The 16,935-nt window shown below is 40.9% G+C and overlaps 1 protein-coding gene across 1 annotated transcript in view; it reads right to left on the bottom strand.

The window, feature by feature from the left end:
• Window positions 1-16,935, bottom strand: part of TTC3 (tetratricopeptide repeat domain 3) — a 136,018-nt gene that overhangs the window by 14,622 nt on the left and 104,461 nt on the right. Inside the window, 4 exon segments of the mRNA XM_006862609.1 lie at window positions 2,886-2,986; window positions 10,232-10,328; window positions 11,566-11,634; window positions 16,340-16,479. Of these exon segments, the coding sequence (XP_006862671.1) occupies window positions 2,886-2,986; window positions 10,232-10,328; window positions 11,566-11,634; window positions 16,340-16,479 (407 nt within the window).

Here is a 16,935-nt window from a genome sequence, read left to right as displayed (position 1 = left end):
TTGACTCTGTCTTATACGCTGAGCTGCCTTTTGTTTTTTTTCCTTTTTCTTAAATGTTTTATTGTGAATTATGTGGTCGTTTACATGGGAGAACATTAGTTTTACATTCATTCTATCGTATATCGTCTCATTGCCATGGTTACAATCCCCTCCATGCAATCCTTGCCCCGCCTTTTGAAAATTTCTATTTAGCTTTTTTACCTCCTCAGTTTTTCCATTCACTTTACCTTCAATACGCTCAACAGCAAGTTTCAGTGTCTCTTCTGACAACCATTTTTGTCTTTTTAATGACCTTTTGCTTTACTTCTGAATGCTGTTCTTGAAACCATCCCACAACTCTTCTGGTCTTCAGTCATTAGTATCTAATATATCAAATCTCTTCTTAAGATAGTCTCTAAATTTAGGTGGGGTATACTCAAGATGATGTGGCACTATAGGATAAGCACTGGATTGCAAGCCACAAGGTCAGAAGTTCAAATCACCAACCACTCGTTAAGCCTATACAGGGTCACTCTGAGTTGGAACCAACTGGGCAGCACTTAATAACAACATAGTCAAAGTCATGTGGACTCTTATTTTAGTTTTCTTCAGCTTCAGCGTGAACTTGCACATGAGCAGTTGCCCTGGCCTTGTTTTGCTGATGATATTGAGCTTTTCTAGCTTCTCTTCCCACACATGTAGTCAATTTAATTTCTGTGTATTCCATCTGGTAAGGTCCATGTGTATAATCACTTTCTTTGTTGTTTTAAAAAGGTATTTGCAATGAATAAGTTGCTGGTCTTGCAAAATTCTGTCATGCGATCTCCAGCAGCATTTCCATCACCAAAGCTGTATTTTCCAACTATGGATCCTCCCTCTTTGTTTCCTACCTTTGCATTCCTATCACCACTAATTACTAATACATCTCGATTGCATGCTTGATCATTTTTAGACTGAGCAAGTTGATTGTTGTTAAGTGCTATCGAGTCAGTTCTGACCCATAGCGACCCTGTACAGGGTTCCCGAATAGCAGTTGGTGAGCTCAACTGCCGACCTTGCAGTTCAAACAGCTTTGCAGTCTGGCACATTAACCCACAGAGCCACACCAAGACTCCAAGCAAGTTAGTATAATTCATCAATTTCATCATTATTGGCTTTAGTGTTTGGTATATAAATATGAACAATAGTAGTAACAACAGGTCTTCTTTATAGGCATTTGATACTACCCTATAATAGGCAGCACTATATTTCAAGACAGATCTTGGAATGTTCTTTTTAATGAGGATTGTGATGCCATTCCTTTTCAATTTGATGTTTTTGACATAGTAAACCATAGGATTGTCAGATTCAAACTGGCTAATACCAATACATATCAGCTCACTAATGCAAAGATTATCCATCTTTATGTGTTTCATTTCATCTTTAACACCTTCAATTTTCCTAGATTCATACTTTGTATATCCCATGTTCCAATTATTAATAGATGTTTGCAGCTGTTTCTTCTCATTTGGAATTGTGCCCCATCAGCAAATGAAGATCCTGAAAGCTTTGCTCCATTAACATCATTATAGTTAACTCTAGTCTGAGGAAGCAGCTCTTCCTCAGACATAGTTTGAGTGCCTTCCAAGCTGAGGGGCTCATTCATCTTCTGACTATATTTGACAACGTTCAGTTGCCATTTGTAAGGTATTTAGAGGCTAAACATTCAGAAGTAGTCCGCCTCTCATTCCTCCTAGTGTGTCTTCATCTGAAAGTCCTGCTGAAACCTGTCTGTCATGTGAAATCCTGCTGGTATTTAAAATGCTAGTGGCCTAGCTTCCAGCATCACAGCAACAAGCCACCACAACATGACACCACTCATCTGTCAGTTTACCACACTGGTGGCATCACGGTCTGAAATTTGAATCAAAAGGCACAGAAAGAGGAAAACCCTGGGATTAAAAAAACAAAACCTCTGCGGTAGAACATAATAAAAGGAACACAAGAAAAATATTAAGTCACATGTAAAACAATGTTAAACGCTAGACTGAAGAAGATCCTCTAGGGGCCTGAAGTAAACCTTATTCTAAAAAACAAACCAAACAAAACCAGGTAAAGATTATGTAGCATTAAAAAATATATATATAGCATATATGAACATCCTTCTTAGCAAGTCTCATACTCTGCCATTAAGATTGGTGGTGGTAGTGTGCCGTGGAGTCGGTTCTGACTCACAGTGACCCTACACAGGGTTTCCAAAGCTATAAATTTTTACAGAAGCAGAAAGCTTCATCTTTCTCCCACGAATGGCTAGTAGTTTCAAACTACTGACCTGGAGAATAGCAGCCCAACTCATAACCATTATGCTACCTAAGTAATAGTTACTATGGAAAACAACTTAGCAAAATGTTTACAAAAGCTTAAAACTGATCTCACTTTTTATTGTACAGAAACTCTACTGTGCACAGGAATTTAGCTATAAGACTGTATTCAGTGCAGGGCAGTTAATATTCACAAAAATTTGCAAACCACCAAACTATCCCTTCTCCAGTGGTAGTTCATAAATCATGGCACATTCTGTATGCTGGGATCAACTTAACCTTTCAAAATTAGGTTGGAGAAATGTCATCATTCATATCAAAGGATTTTTCTTTTATGTGAGTCAGTGAAAAATATAGGAACATTTATAGATTTTTGTTCTTTCTAATAAAATTTAATGAGCTTATTCCAAAATATTAGTGAATTATCTCTTCATTCAGAATTAGGGGTAATTCTGATCATTTTTGTTTGTTCTGATTTTTCTACCACTGAGCAGTATCAACTATTTAAATGGTCCTATCTAATAGAAAATGGTTTTTCTGGGCTTAGTAACAACTTTTATTTACTAAAGGACACACTAGGAAAGACACACATGGGTGGCATTGTACCTGCGCCTGCTTTTCAGGCACTTCACGTAGTCTTCTCCTTGTGATTTAATGACCTGTAATTTCCAAACGAAGAGCTCCTTCCAGCAAACAAGCACAGATACCTGCCATTAGAGAACATTTTAAAGTATTTTAAAAGCAAGAAACAAAAATGATGTTAAAGGTTGTTGGTGGTGGTTACTGTCAAGTCAGTTTCGACTCATAATGACCCTATGTGACAGGACAGAATTGTCCCCTAGGACTCTATAAGCTGCTCTGGTAGCATTGTTGTTGTTGTTGTCAGGTGCCATCGAGTCGGAACCGACTCATAGCGACCCCATGCACAGCAGAACGAAACAATGCTCGATCCTGGGCCAACCTCACCAACGCTGCCACCCCCGAGTCCATCAATGATGCCACCTGGCCAATCCATCTCGTTGGAGGTCTTCCTCTTTTTCTCTGACCCTCCACCCTACCCAGCATGACATCCTTCTCCAACGATTGTTTCCTCCGGACTACATGTCCAAAGTAGGAGAGACGAAGCTTAGCCATCCTGGCCTCCAAGGAGCACTCTGGCTGCACTTCTTCCAAAACAGGGCTGTTAGCCTCAGGATTAGCAGTTCAAACCTACCAGCTGTTCCGCAGGAGAAAGATGAGGCTTTATGCTCCCATTAAGATTTACAACCTCACAAACCCTGTACAGGGTCGCTGTGAGTCGGAACCGACTCCATGGCACATAACAACAACAACAACAATCTTCATGGGAGCCAATGACTAGGCTGTTCTCTCTTAGAGCCGCTGGGTTGATTTGAACCACCAACTTTTTGTTTAGCACCAGAGTACCTAACCATTAAGCTATCCAGAGAGCTCCTTAAAGTTAAAATTTAAATGTTCTAAACTAGTTTCAGACTTCTCCCTAAATGACATATGATGACAATTACCAGAACTTGATTACATTGTCATTTTGTCCAGGTGAAACATTAATTAAAATAATTGAATTTGAAATTAGGAAAAAAAAAAGACACTAAAAATATGTACCTTCAATTTATGCTTTTCGCAGATGAGAGAAATACCTGTGATTTTCTGCCTGTGTCTAGGGTCCTGCCCTGGGATAATGAAAGCAGAGGAACCACAGAATGACCACGAGGCTGCTCCCTATTGCAAAGTCCAACAGTACACTTGTTCTCGTTATCCTGGTGTGGTGCTGTGAGTTAATGCGCTGGACTGTAAAGTTGGTTTGAACCGCAAGGTCGGTGGTTCAAGCTCACCAGCTGCACCTAGTAAATCTTATACAGGGTTGCTATGGGTCAGAACTGACTCCATGGCACTTAACAACAACATACTTGTTCTCAGCTTCAGAAGCCTCTGGGGAATGTTTTCAGAAAACATTAACTAAAGCACAATGTGAGAATCAGTGTAGGAAATGTAGAAGGGCCTGGTTTTAACACAGATGTCAGTCACCTTGGCAGGACCCTTCAGGCAGAACAGGTGTGGGTGAATACCCCAGAGTATTGGTACTACTTCATCAAGCTCCTCTATCCATAGTGTTTGTAATTCCAACCAAACAACTTTTTGCTGAGGAGTCTGGGTAAGAAAAGGTGGGAAAAGATGCTGATAGGATGATATGATTCAACTGTTGTTGTTGTTATGTGCCATGGAGTCAGTTCCGACTCATAGTGACCCTGCACAGGGTTTCCGAGGCTGTATATCTTTATGAGAGCAGAAAGCTTCATCTTCTCCCGCAGAGCTGCTGGTAGTTTCGAACTGCTGACCCTGAGGTTGGCAGCCCAATTCATAACCACTACACGACCCGAGCTCCTTCAACTCTGATGGTTAACACAATTAATTGTGATAGTAACAACTTAAAACTATTTTAAACATGCCATCTCAGAAGCAGGAATTGTGGGATCTCACTACCATCAAGGAGTCCTGGTGTGGTGCTGTGGGCTAATGTGTCAGACTGCAAAGCCGTTTGAATTGCAAGATTGGTGGTTCAAGGTCACCAGCTGCTCTCGGAAAACCTATACAGGGTCGCTATAGGTTGGAACAAACTCGACGGCACTTCACAACTACCATCAAAGAAGAGCCAGGAGTGGAGCACATCCTTTGGATCCAGAGATCCCTGCACATTGAACTCAAGGACAGAAAGTTGTGACAATGGAGGAGTGGCAGAGCACCAACAGGAGAACCAAAAGTCAGTAAAAGACAGAGCAATAGAGGCAAGGAAAGCTGAGTGACTTTGGATAGGAGACTTGCTCACAGGGTAGAGTGGTTCTAGATACTTGATTTGGGATCTAGGTTTGTTTCGGCTGAAGCTTACAGTGGAGTGGTGTGCCCTGTGGGTATTTATCAGCAGCCCTAAAAGGGCTTTGTAACACTGCCAAGGCAGAAAGAGAGGCTTGTCTATGGGCATGGCTGAGGAGAGGATGGCCTGACTGGAAGAACTGTGCCCTGAACATTTCTGACTCTGAATTGTAACCTGTTAAGTTCTCTAATAAACCCCTAACTGTGAGTATGATGTCTAAGTTTTGAGTGGTCAATGCAATGAATTATTCAGCCAAGCTAAGTAGTTTGCTACTGGGGATGGATGGAGCCATGTGTTTTTTACTTTTTCCCAGGTGTGAAAGAGATTAAATAAGCAAGCAGAAATGGACTTCTGTGCACCCAGTTGGGGACCTGGTTGGCAAGCAGTGTGAAGAAGCCTGGGGACTCTTGGGCCCAGAGTCAGTGGCGTGGCCACGGAGGACTCGAGAGGAGAGTGGAGCTACCGGCTGACGGGAAGAGAGGACATATACACAGGAGCGCCCACACTTGCAGATGATACCCACGTGACCTGGACCGGATGACTGGATGATCGGAGCTCAATCAGGAGAGGAAAGAAGATTGGGAAAAAAAAAAAAGAGTGAGCTGATACGGTCTGATGAACTTGACCTATACTTACGGAGCAGCGACTCAAAAGAGGGAACAAGTCCACACAGCAAGAAACATTCACACACACACACCCCCACACAGAGTGGATGGAGAAGGGCAGATTGGACATTGGATACTCAAATGGGGAGAGGGGAACTACAAAGGAAAGAAGTGACTGGCTTACAAGCTTTCAAGAGGGAACCTGGTGCTAGGGAGCATGGCAGAAGGCAGAATCTCCAGTAGGTACTATTCAATCTGTCTGGGCGGAGCTGATGAAAGGAGATACAGATGGGTAACTCGTGATACTGTAGTGAATAATACTTATCAGGACGGAGTATGAGGGTAGGAAATGCAAAGGTGGAACTTTTTTAAACAAGGAAGGAAGTAATTAATTCTCCAGGATAGGAGCGGAGGCCTCTGGGACCATCAACGGAGAAGAGCCCAGAGCGGGACCCTACCCAGAGAAACAGAGATGCCTGAGATAGAAACAGAGATGATGATGTGGAGTGATGAAGCGACTGGGGACCTTGGACCCAGAGAGGGAAAGGAATTGTGGGCCAAAAACTGGGAGGAGGAGGGGGATGTGTAGGGGCGGGTTTCTGGGATATACCCTTTGGGTGGTTGATGATGCATGGAGGGGATTGGAACCATGGCAGTGAGATGATATAAGATGGAATGAATGTAAAACTAAAGTTCTCCCATGTAAACTATCGTATAATTCACAATAAAACATTGAAAAAAAAAAAAAAAAAAAGCAAGCAGAGATTGGGAAAGAGAGACGCATGAAGGTTGTTGCTAGAAATGTGGTCATCATTAGATATGCTTTTTGCTAAGTGACGTCAAGTCAGTTACGACCCATAGAGACCCTGTGTAGGTTTTCTGAGGAACGGCTGCCTTGTGGTTCAAAACGACCTTGCAGCCCAGTGCATTGCTGTAACACCACACCAGGACTCCAGCTGAACTTTTAATGGGATCTTAACATAAAATACATGATTGAAAATTGGAAAAAGTGTGAACTTTTATGCTGTGGCAAAGAATTTGTATGAATTATGTTCAAATGTTTAATGGAAAGTTACAACTTGTAACGGATAAGTGTGGATATTTGGTTGAGGAGATTTCCAAGCAAGATCTTAAAGGGGTTGTGGTTTCCCCTTGCTGCTTACAGTAAAATGTGAAAGAGATAGACTTAAAAATGAACTGTGCAAAATGGAAACAGAATTTGAAAGATCTGAAAACTTCTGTTGTACAAACTAAGGATATGTGTCCTAGAAGGTTCATCAAGAACATGGCTATATAATCTTTTGTTAAAAAGATTAACCCTAACCAACTACCACAGCAGAAAATCTATCAGCTTAGACTGAAGAGGATAGAGAAAAAAATGAAAGGGTACTTTTCTAGCTCTTAGAATTACATAGGTAGGCAATAGAACAAAGGAGCTACATTTTTTTGTCCTCTAAGAAAACAAAAGGGCCAACCCTAGAGCAATGTGGAGATTAGCAGAACCTGTAGAAGGAGTGTGGGAAGCAGGGCCACCGTGGCTTCAAAGGGTGGGGCTACGGTCTCCTGTAACTCAAAGGGTGGAACCAGAGCTTCGTAAAGGTCGAAGGATCTTTGTCAACTCATTTCTGGCTGCCGTTAAGGTGTGCCATGGGGAAGGGGCCACATTCCAAACTTGAGAGGCCGAGGCTATCATGCCCAAAAATAGGGTCTCCTAGGGCCAAAGGGGTATGGTTGTTACTCAAATGGGCTAGAAGAATTGGAACACCTAATTTGGAGGGAGCAAAGTTGCCATTCCAGTGGGCATGGAAAGTGGAGCTGAAGTCTAGGGCTGAGGGGTCTCCACCTAGAATCCAGATGGTATGACCAATACCCAGAGGACAGGGCCATTGTCCACATGTCCTGAAGAACAGAGGATTATTTTCGAGCCTGAGCGCTAATGTGAATTGTTCTCCTGGGCTTTGGACTTGTTTGGTAACTGCTATCCCTTCTTTCCCTCCAATTTCTCCCATTTGTAATGGAGAAGTCTATACCTGTGCCTGTTCGACCACTCTACTTTGCAAACAGAAAATTTACAATCTAGGTTTCATAGGTTCATAGATGAAGAATTCTGTCCCTGGATGGAACATGTCTAAAGTCTCACCCGTATCTGACTAAGATGATTCATAAAATGAGATTTTGGGTTTGGAATTAAGACTTTTGGGACTATGTGATGGCAAGAACATGCATTTTGGGGGCCAAATGGTGAAATGTAATGGACTAAACTATGTTCCCCCAAAACAATGAGCTGTAAATCCTAACTTCTATGTCTCTAGCTATAGGTTGTCTTTGGTCTGTTAATGAGACAGGATTAGTGTAGGGCATGGCTTGAGTCAATCTCTTTTGAGACATAAAGGAAATTAGGAAGTGAGTGAGCAGAGATGGGGTAAGAGAGATTCCAAGACAGATGGAGACCCTCAAGGAGCCAAGAGGCAGAGGCTGAAGAGACAAGAACTTTTCCTTCCAGAGCCAACCCAAAAAGAAAGCCTTCCCTTGAAACCGGTGTTCTGAATATAACTTCTAGCCTCCTAACTTCGAGAAAATAAATTTGTTTGTAAAGGCACCCATTTGTGGTATTTCTGTTACAGCAGAACTGGATAATTAAGACACAGGGTTTCCTCCCAGAGTGGATAGAGAACACCTTCCTCCAGAGTTTGGGTTTTGAATTTGGATGGACTTCTAGCCTCATAAATTGTGAGAAAATGAATCTCTATTCATTAAAGCTACCCACTTGTGGTATTTGTTATCACAGCACTAAGACACTAAGACAGGCTCTTGGGCTATTTTTGTCCTTTCACTCCTCAGAAGCAGCTGTATAGTCAATCTTCAATTATGAACTGACAGCAACAGAAAAGCTTCGTGTTTTATGGAACTGCATAAACTAATCTTATTTTCTCAGTATACTCAAGACACAAATATTTATTTCTCAATTAGAATAGACAACCATTTTGCAAGGACTAAATACGTGTAATTATAATATATCTAGACTTCACTATTTTGATTTTTGACTCTGTAGTTTCTCAAATAGTAAACTGACATAGGTATTTCTTTCTTGGGGGTGGGTACAGGAGAGTGGAGTGTATGTAGTCTTAACAAGAAATTTTTAAAATTTCCTTTTCAGGTATTGAGAACACTGTTTTATGGTTAGCTACATCATAGTGCATGATTTGTTGAATAGGATGGAGCCATTCAACATGTACCTGTAAGGCCCTAACTGATTTTGCCTAGCTACTTGACCAAACTTTAGTCAGGCTTCAAGAAGCACTTTAAATAGACTAGGCCTCAGTTTTTAGTTCCCTCCAGAGACAAGGTCAATCTCCATTCTGTACATTAGCCTGAACACGTCCTCCTGTTCCAGGAACGTGCTAAATCAGCTCATGCTGCCTTAGAATATCCTTTTACCCCTAGCAACAGCGAGCCATAGATAAGTAATAGACAGAACAACCCAAGGCCAGAAGCCAGATGTTTTCCTTTGCCCTAGCCTAAGAACAAAGACCACCAGCACTGACCAATTAAACTGTAACATCTCATACTTTGCCAATTGTTAACCAATCAAAAACTGTATCTATGGTACTGTGCAATTATGCCCCCTGAAACCCTATAAAAACTTGTGTGTATAGTGAGTCGGGATCGCCCTCAACTCCTGTTTTCAAGAGTCTATGTGAGGGTGGACTCCAGCGCGTTGGCAAATGTCACCTTTGTCTCCTGGTTTTAGGAGTCTGTGAAGGTGGACCCCAGCGCGTTGGTAAATAAACCTCTTGCTTTTGCATCGAACTCGAGTCCTGATGATCTTTTTGGGGTCTCCTACTGAATTAGGCCACTAGGGGGCCTAACATACCCAGCTGCTCCTTGGAAACCCTACAAAGGTTCACTATGAGTTGGAACCAACTTGACAGCACTTAAGAACAACAACAGCTTCAATAAGTGTACAGCATGGGAAATATTTAAATTCTAATGGTAAGTAAGGAAAGTGGGTAGGGAAATTGGATGTACACTCAATAGTACATCTAGTTCACACATAAGTGAGGATATAAACTAAAAAAAAGTATGTGGTTAGTTGCTGTCAAGATGATTCTAACTCAAGTGTACAGAGTAGAACTGCTCTGCAGCCTTTTCAAAGTTGTGACGTTTTAGAAGGAGACTGTTCAAGGCCTGTCTTCTAAGGTGATTGTGGGGAGTTCAAACTGCTAGCCAGCAGCTGAGCGCTTAGCCATTTCCCACATCCAGGGACTTCAAAATGATACAAGCAAAAGAAGTGGTTTGAGGGAGGCCAGGTTACAGGTGAAAGTATAGTTCTTGCCCTGCACAATCTTTGGTATTGCTGTGATGTCTCCAGAGTAATGAAAAACACACAACAGCAAACAAATGACATCCCGCAGCCCTGTCAGATCCCAATGCCATGAGCACCTCAGCCTGGGACTCACCTCTGCATCCATGAATCGTTCACGGACTGCTTCATAATCTTCTTTCCTTTTCTTTATGCTTTCTTCCAATTTCACTTTCTCATTTGCAAATGTGTTTCTGAAAATATTAAAGAAAAAGGAAAAACTTTCTTAAAAACAATTCAACCATGAGATTATAAAGGCTGAAGCCAGGTCAGCTTTGGAATCATGCCCCCAAATGCCTTACATAACATCTGGTAGAGTAACTCCATGCCTAGTATTGGACCACACAGCACACAGAACCACGGGTGCTCTTTGCTCTAGTAGCCATCAGAGGAAGAAAGTATCTGGTGGGTAATGCTGAGACACAGGAGAGGATCAGTACTAGTTCACGTCTTTGTAAGGGTGGTAGAATGTGCTCTGACTACGTCATCAAACTTTATAAAACAATCCTCCCTCCTTTAACCCAGTAATTCTTTTTGACGCATACTACAAAGAAATAATCCAAAGGAGGAAATTAATTTCTATGTTCATAACAACACTTTTAGAAAAAACTAAAATACAAAATAAAACAAAATGTTCGATAGAGGGGTGGTTAAAAAAGGCGGCCATGGGCCGTGAAGTGAATGGAAATGTGTATGTTGTTACTGTTAGTTGTCCCCGAGTCAATTCTGACTCATGGGAGACTCCATGTGTGCAGAGTAGAACTGCTCCATAGTTTCAGGGCCTCTTGGGAGCAGATCACCAGGTCTATCTTCCGAGGTGCCTCTGGGTGAACCACCAAACTTCTGGCTAGCACTTGACCACTTAGCTATATGTGCCAGCCAGGGGTTCCCTCCCTGGAAATTGTATACATGGGATAATAGTGAGAAAAAAAAAAAAATACAACTGTTTAATACTGAATATACTGGTTACCAGTATATGAAAACATGTTATTGGCAAAGTTTGAACAGAAACTTATTATAGGTTCATAACAAAAATTCTTTAATGAACCTGTAATAGTAGAACAGCATGATGAGACAAACTATCAGTATTAATTGTAGAGTAAAATTTTTCTTTCAAGTAACACAGAAGAAAAAGTTTTTAAAACACATTTTAGATTGAAGTTAATTTAAGAAAAAATAAAAAGGAGTAATATAGACAATAAGTAGCTCAGGATTTTTTATACCGAGACTGAAATAAAAACAGGAATCTCACAAAATAGAAAGATATTTAAAGAAAATAGAAACTTGCCCACATAATTATTTAAAGTTAACAGAAAAGCAGCAATATATTTATATATCTAGAAGCCTAGTGTATTTATATATCTAGAAGCCTTGTGCCTATGGTATTAAAAGTATAGTAAGATATTAAAGATTAATTTAAGCTTAATTTGCCTGATTTCAAGGGACTCATCCAGATGTAATCCATGTTCCTCATCCTTTTCATCATTTTTCTGGGCACACCTATAAAACCATAATCACCAAATTTTAATTAAATTTCAAAGATGGTTTCCAAACACGACCCCACAGTGAATTCCACCCATTATCCATGCAAACAATTCTTAAATGCTTTATACGTTTCTACATTTTGCTTCATTTCTAGTACTGTCTAAATAGGCAAAGAATTTCGGGTCATTTCCTCGGAATATACATGCAAAATTCCCTTACACCTGGAGGACACACCACCTTTCTCTTCCCTCTAAGACACATGCATACAGTGTAAACCATCCTATTCCAGCCCTCTGCATGGAACGTGTCTCAAGATGGTTACAACTCGAGACAAGCAAATATAGGCATCATGGGAACTTTCAATGGCATAACCAGTGGTTCCCAAACTAAAAATAGCATTCTAGTCTTTCAAAATAGAACTTAAGTCCACTTAAAAACACACAAACTCTGTTTAACATTTCAAAACAAGTATGTAAATCTTTGTTTCTTAAGCAACCCCCTGTACCAGACTGGCTTTGTCTCTTCAGCCATGTTATCCTGGAATCTCTACTTGATTAAAAAAAAAAGCCTCAAGTTTTCATTGCTGGGAACCTACCAATGAGTTTAAAATGCTATTTTACTACTACTGTAGCACTTCCTCCCTCCTCTAAACACCCAATGCTGGGTGACTCTCTTTTATGCCATGTCCATCTTCTGTCACAGTTCTCTGTGCTGCACATCATCCCACCAATCGTTAGGTCCTACCAATTTCTTAATGAACACTGTGTGATCTGAGGACTGAAACAAAATCACTCCTCAAATCATTTTCACGTCTCTAAGAAAGAGATCCAAAATGTTTTAAGATTTAAGAATTTAAATGTAAAATTTTAGCTGTAAAGCATTTATTTCCAAAGTGCAGCAAACACAGAGAAGTCTATGGATTACCGTTAAATTGTGACAGAAAAAGGCAAAGAAATACATTCAAGAAAGTGAAAAAACGTCTAAGGTCATTCCTCAGTATGTTTAATTTTGATGCTAGCACAGAAAATTTTTTTCTGTATTGCGTACACAGAAAATATGAATTAAGTATAAATCTCTGCATTCTGGAATAACTTAAAATGATTAAGACTGTACAAACTCAAATGCTAAATGCTTTACAGACACTGTAGTTTCCCAATTGTGTTCTATCAATGAAACTACTTAGAACATAATAAAAAGTTCCCCAAATGTAATCCTGGCAAGACACAGAATTAAAGTCAACTGATAACTGGCACTGTGAAAAGGAAAACCACCAATGTCCTTGAAAACTGATTGTGTTCCTGTAGCCACAGATGAACCATTCCTTCCATTATCCATGCCTTTGTAGAGCCCCCGCCCCTTCTGAGTCTGAGCCACAGCTTGTTTTATACAAGACAAGACGGCGGAAGTGATGTTTCAGTTTTGGGTCTGAACCCTAAGAAGGCCTGGCAGGACTACACTCTTGGGAGCCCACAGCCACCACAAAAGAAGCTGACCACCACGCTCGAGACCACATGAAGAGACCACAGAGAGAAAAGTCACGTCTGGAGGTCACATGGAGAAAAGCACAGGCACAGCCACCCCAGCATCCAGGCTGAGCCCAGCCCCAGCCAACTCGCCAGGTGAATGAGGGACCACTGGTAAGACCAGCAGAACTGCCCAGACGATCTGGGTCCAGATGGCAGGATCACGAGTAAATAAAACAGTAGTTAATTTCAGCAGCAGATACAGATACAGTTCAGTGGAGGAATCACACAAAGTATCACTCATTGTTCAGCGGAGAGGGAGTCAGGACTGGATCATGGAAGATCATAAAGCAAACCTGTCCATGTTATGGAATGAACTGTGACCCCCAACAATATGTTGTAAATCCTAACCCCTGTACCTGTGGATGTAAATCCCATCTGTGTACTGGGATTTCTTTGTTATGCTAATGAGGTAATAACAGTGCAGAAAGAAAGATATAAAAAGAGCAGATTAGCCACACAAGCAAGCAAACACAGATGAGGGGAGATAGATGTTGTCACATGAAGATATCCAAGGAACCCAGGAACAGACACTGAAAAGATACAAAGACCTTTTCCCTAGTGCCAACAGAGAGAAAGCTTTCCCTTAGAACTGGTGCCCTGAATTTGGACTTCCAGGCTTCTAAATTGTGAGGAAAATACATTTGTTTGCTAATGCCACCCACTTAGAAGTATTTCTGTTATGGCAGCACTAAGAGACTAAGATAGAATGTGGTACTGGGAGTGGAATGCTGCTCTAATCGATACCTGAAATGTGGAAGTAGTTCTGGAATTGGGTGATGATAAAAGAATTTTTATATACTTCATATTAAGTATCTAGTTTGCCTAAAGAGAATTAAGGGCCATTCTGATGTGGGCTAAAAAAGAACTGGGGGCTGGGATGGGAGCTGAACAGAATGCTGCTCGGAATGTAGATGTTAAATGAACTTCTGTGGAGGCTTTAAAGGTAAATGATGAACATGTGATTAGACACTGGAGAAAGGTGATGCTTTTTATGCAGTGGCAAAGAACTGTTTGAATAATGGTCAAATGTTGATGAAAGGTAGAATTTTTAAGTGATGAACTTGGATATTTGGCCCAATAGATTTCTCTGCAAGATCGTAAATGGGAAGCATGGCTTCTCCTGACTGCTTACAGTAAAATGCAGGAGGAAATAGACTTAAAAATAAATCGTATAAAAAATGAAACCAGAACTTTAAAGATTTGGAAAACTCTGTTGTACAAACTAAGGAAAACTGTCTTATAAAACCTCTCATCAATGGTGTGGCTACTCAATCTTTTGTTCAAGAGATTAAGCCTGTTACTGATGGGTCTATATTCAACCACTGCAGTAGAAAAGGGTCGAGACAGTAAAAAAAGAAGGAAAAGTACTGCCTTCTGGAATTCTGGAAATTGGCCAGGAAATGAATGGGCCATTGGAGCGATTTGGTTGTGAATATGTTGTCTTCCAAGAAAAGGAAGGTAGCAACAGTTTGGAGATTAGTAGAAATGCCGGAGGAAGGGCCTATGGCAGACAGAAATGAAGACCAGGACTTCATTTCAAAGGGTGGCACCACCACCACCAATTCAAAGGGTTGGAAAATTGCCTCCTAGGTTTCAAAGAGATCTCTCCACCACCTTGGTTCTACAGTATGGGCTGCCATTTAGGTTTGGGCCAAGATGATGGCGCTGTCACCCAAAGCTGAGTAGGACTGCCATACACAAGGACCAAGAGATGGAGGCACCCCAAGGAAAATGGGGTGGGGTAGCCCTGAAATGGATTAGGAAAATGGGGCTACACAAAGCTAAGGGAACAAAGTTACTGTCCCTCTGCGCCTGGAATGCAGGTGGGCCCATGCCCAGGACTGAAGGGTCTGGCTTCCACCCAGAATCAGGATACCATGGCCATTACCCAAAGTCTAGAGGATAAGCCCATATGGCCCCAAAGAGCAGAAGATTATTTTAAAGCCTTAGAGCTAACGTAATTTGCTCTGCTGGGATTTGGGCTTGTTTGGTGCCAATGAACACTTCTTTCCTTTTAATTTCTTCCATTTGTAATGGAAATGTCTATCTTGTGCCTACCTCAATGTTTGGAAGCAGATTAACTCGTAGGTTTCACAGGTTCACAGATGGAACACATTCACAAGTCATACTTGATTTAGATGATACAGAAGATGACATTTTGGATTCAGGGTTGATGGTAGAATGGGTAAGACTTTTGGGATGATGTGATAGATGAATGTGTTTTGTATGTGGGAAAGACACGAATTGGGGGGGGGCAGCAGGTAAAAGTATAAATCCTAACCCCTATACCTATAAATGTAATCCCTTTTGGGGATAGGGGCTTCTTCTGTTATGCTGATGAGACCTTATCAGTGTAGGATGTGTTTTAAGCCAATCCCTTTTGAGTTATAAAAAGAGCAGATTAGGCACAGAAGCAAGCAAGCACAGATGGGGGAAGACAGATGCTGCCATATGAAGGTCTCCAAGGAACCCAGGAACAGATGCTGAAAAGAGATCAAGGCCTTCTCCCAGAGCCAACACAACACAGAGAGAAGGCCTTCCCCTAGAGCCGGCACTCTGAATTTGGACTTCTAGCCTCCTAAAGTGTGAGAAAATAAATTTCTGTTTGTTAAAGCCACCCACTTGTGATAGTCTGTTATAGCAGCACTAGATAACTAAGATATAACTCACTTGGCAATTAAATCCAGATTCTGTATGTATTACCAAACCCTTCATACTATAGGAACAAACTTCAATATTTTAAAGATTCCGGATGAAAAGAATTACCAGTTAGGCAATCATCACAGAATCTTAGTGCTAGAAAGAATCTTAGCTGTTGTCTAAGCCTCATTTTACAGGTAAGGAAAATGAGGGTCAAGGGTAGCGTTCCCAGTAAGGGGCAGTGTTAGGACTTAGAAAGAAGCCAGTCCTTTACTAATTCTCAGTCCCATGCTACCTCCATTTTTATATACTTTATCCCAAAACATGGTTAGAAAAAAATCTAAGGTGAGCTAATTCTACAATAGATGAGTTTTTAAATGAGCTAAAAACAGAGAGAAAGCAATATCAGAAACACTATCTGTAGATTCTCACACTGCTTGACACAGTTGGAAAACGAGTTATCATCAGATATGTTAAAATAACGAGAAAAAGAAAACCTAAAATATTTTTCTGAAAAAACAATGAGCAATTGTTGCCTTTCAATTGTTACTTACGTTTCACTGGCATTGTGAAGCCTTTTGACTTTCTTCTTCAGTGTTTTTAGTCTTTCTTGGGCTTCTTTTTTCTCCTGTTGCCATTTTTTAGTTTCTTTTTCCATATCCTGGATGAGCCACTCTAGCTCCACCTCTGAGACCTAAAGGCATTAGAGAAAGTACTTGAACGAATTGCAAGGGCTACTGAAAAATGAAAACAAGCTTGAAAGGTTGAGGGACAAAATTGTGATGGTGAGCTAAACTACTAGAGTTTGGTGAAGGCTTTCCTGAGCTCAGCATGATCACATGCATGCTGGGCCACGCTATGCTGCCACTGCTAAGGCCTAAAAAACAGACACTTAACAAATACATGGCCTATGCTCAGGATGAAGGGGAGGCATCATGTCAACCAACAAAACAGAAAGTATGTTAGAAGATCTGATAGTTGTGAAGGGCTTCTCCAATTAGTGATTTTCTTTTTTGCTTGTTTAGTTTTTGTTTTGTTTTTAATTAAATGTTTTTATTTTGCATTGAGTGAAAGTTTACAGGGCACATCATCAGCTTCACATTCAACCATTCATATAGCTTGTTTCATTACATTGATTATTATCCCCTCC

The sequence above is a fragment of the Chrysochloris asiatica genome, unplaced genomic scaffold, assembly GCF_000296735.1.
Source record: "Chrysochloris asiatica unplaced genomic scaffold, ChrAsi1.0 scaffold00049, whole genome shotgun sequence".
Taxonomy (NCBI): domain Eukaryota; kingdom Metazoa; phylum Chordata; class Mammalia; order Afrosoricida; family Chrysochloridae; genus Chrysochloris; species Chrysochloris asiatica.
Note: the sequence above shows the minus strand (reverse complement) of the source record. Positions and strands in the feature narration are given on the sequence as shown.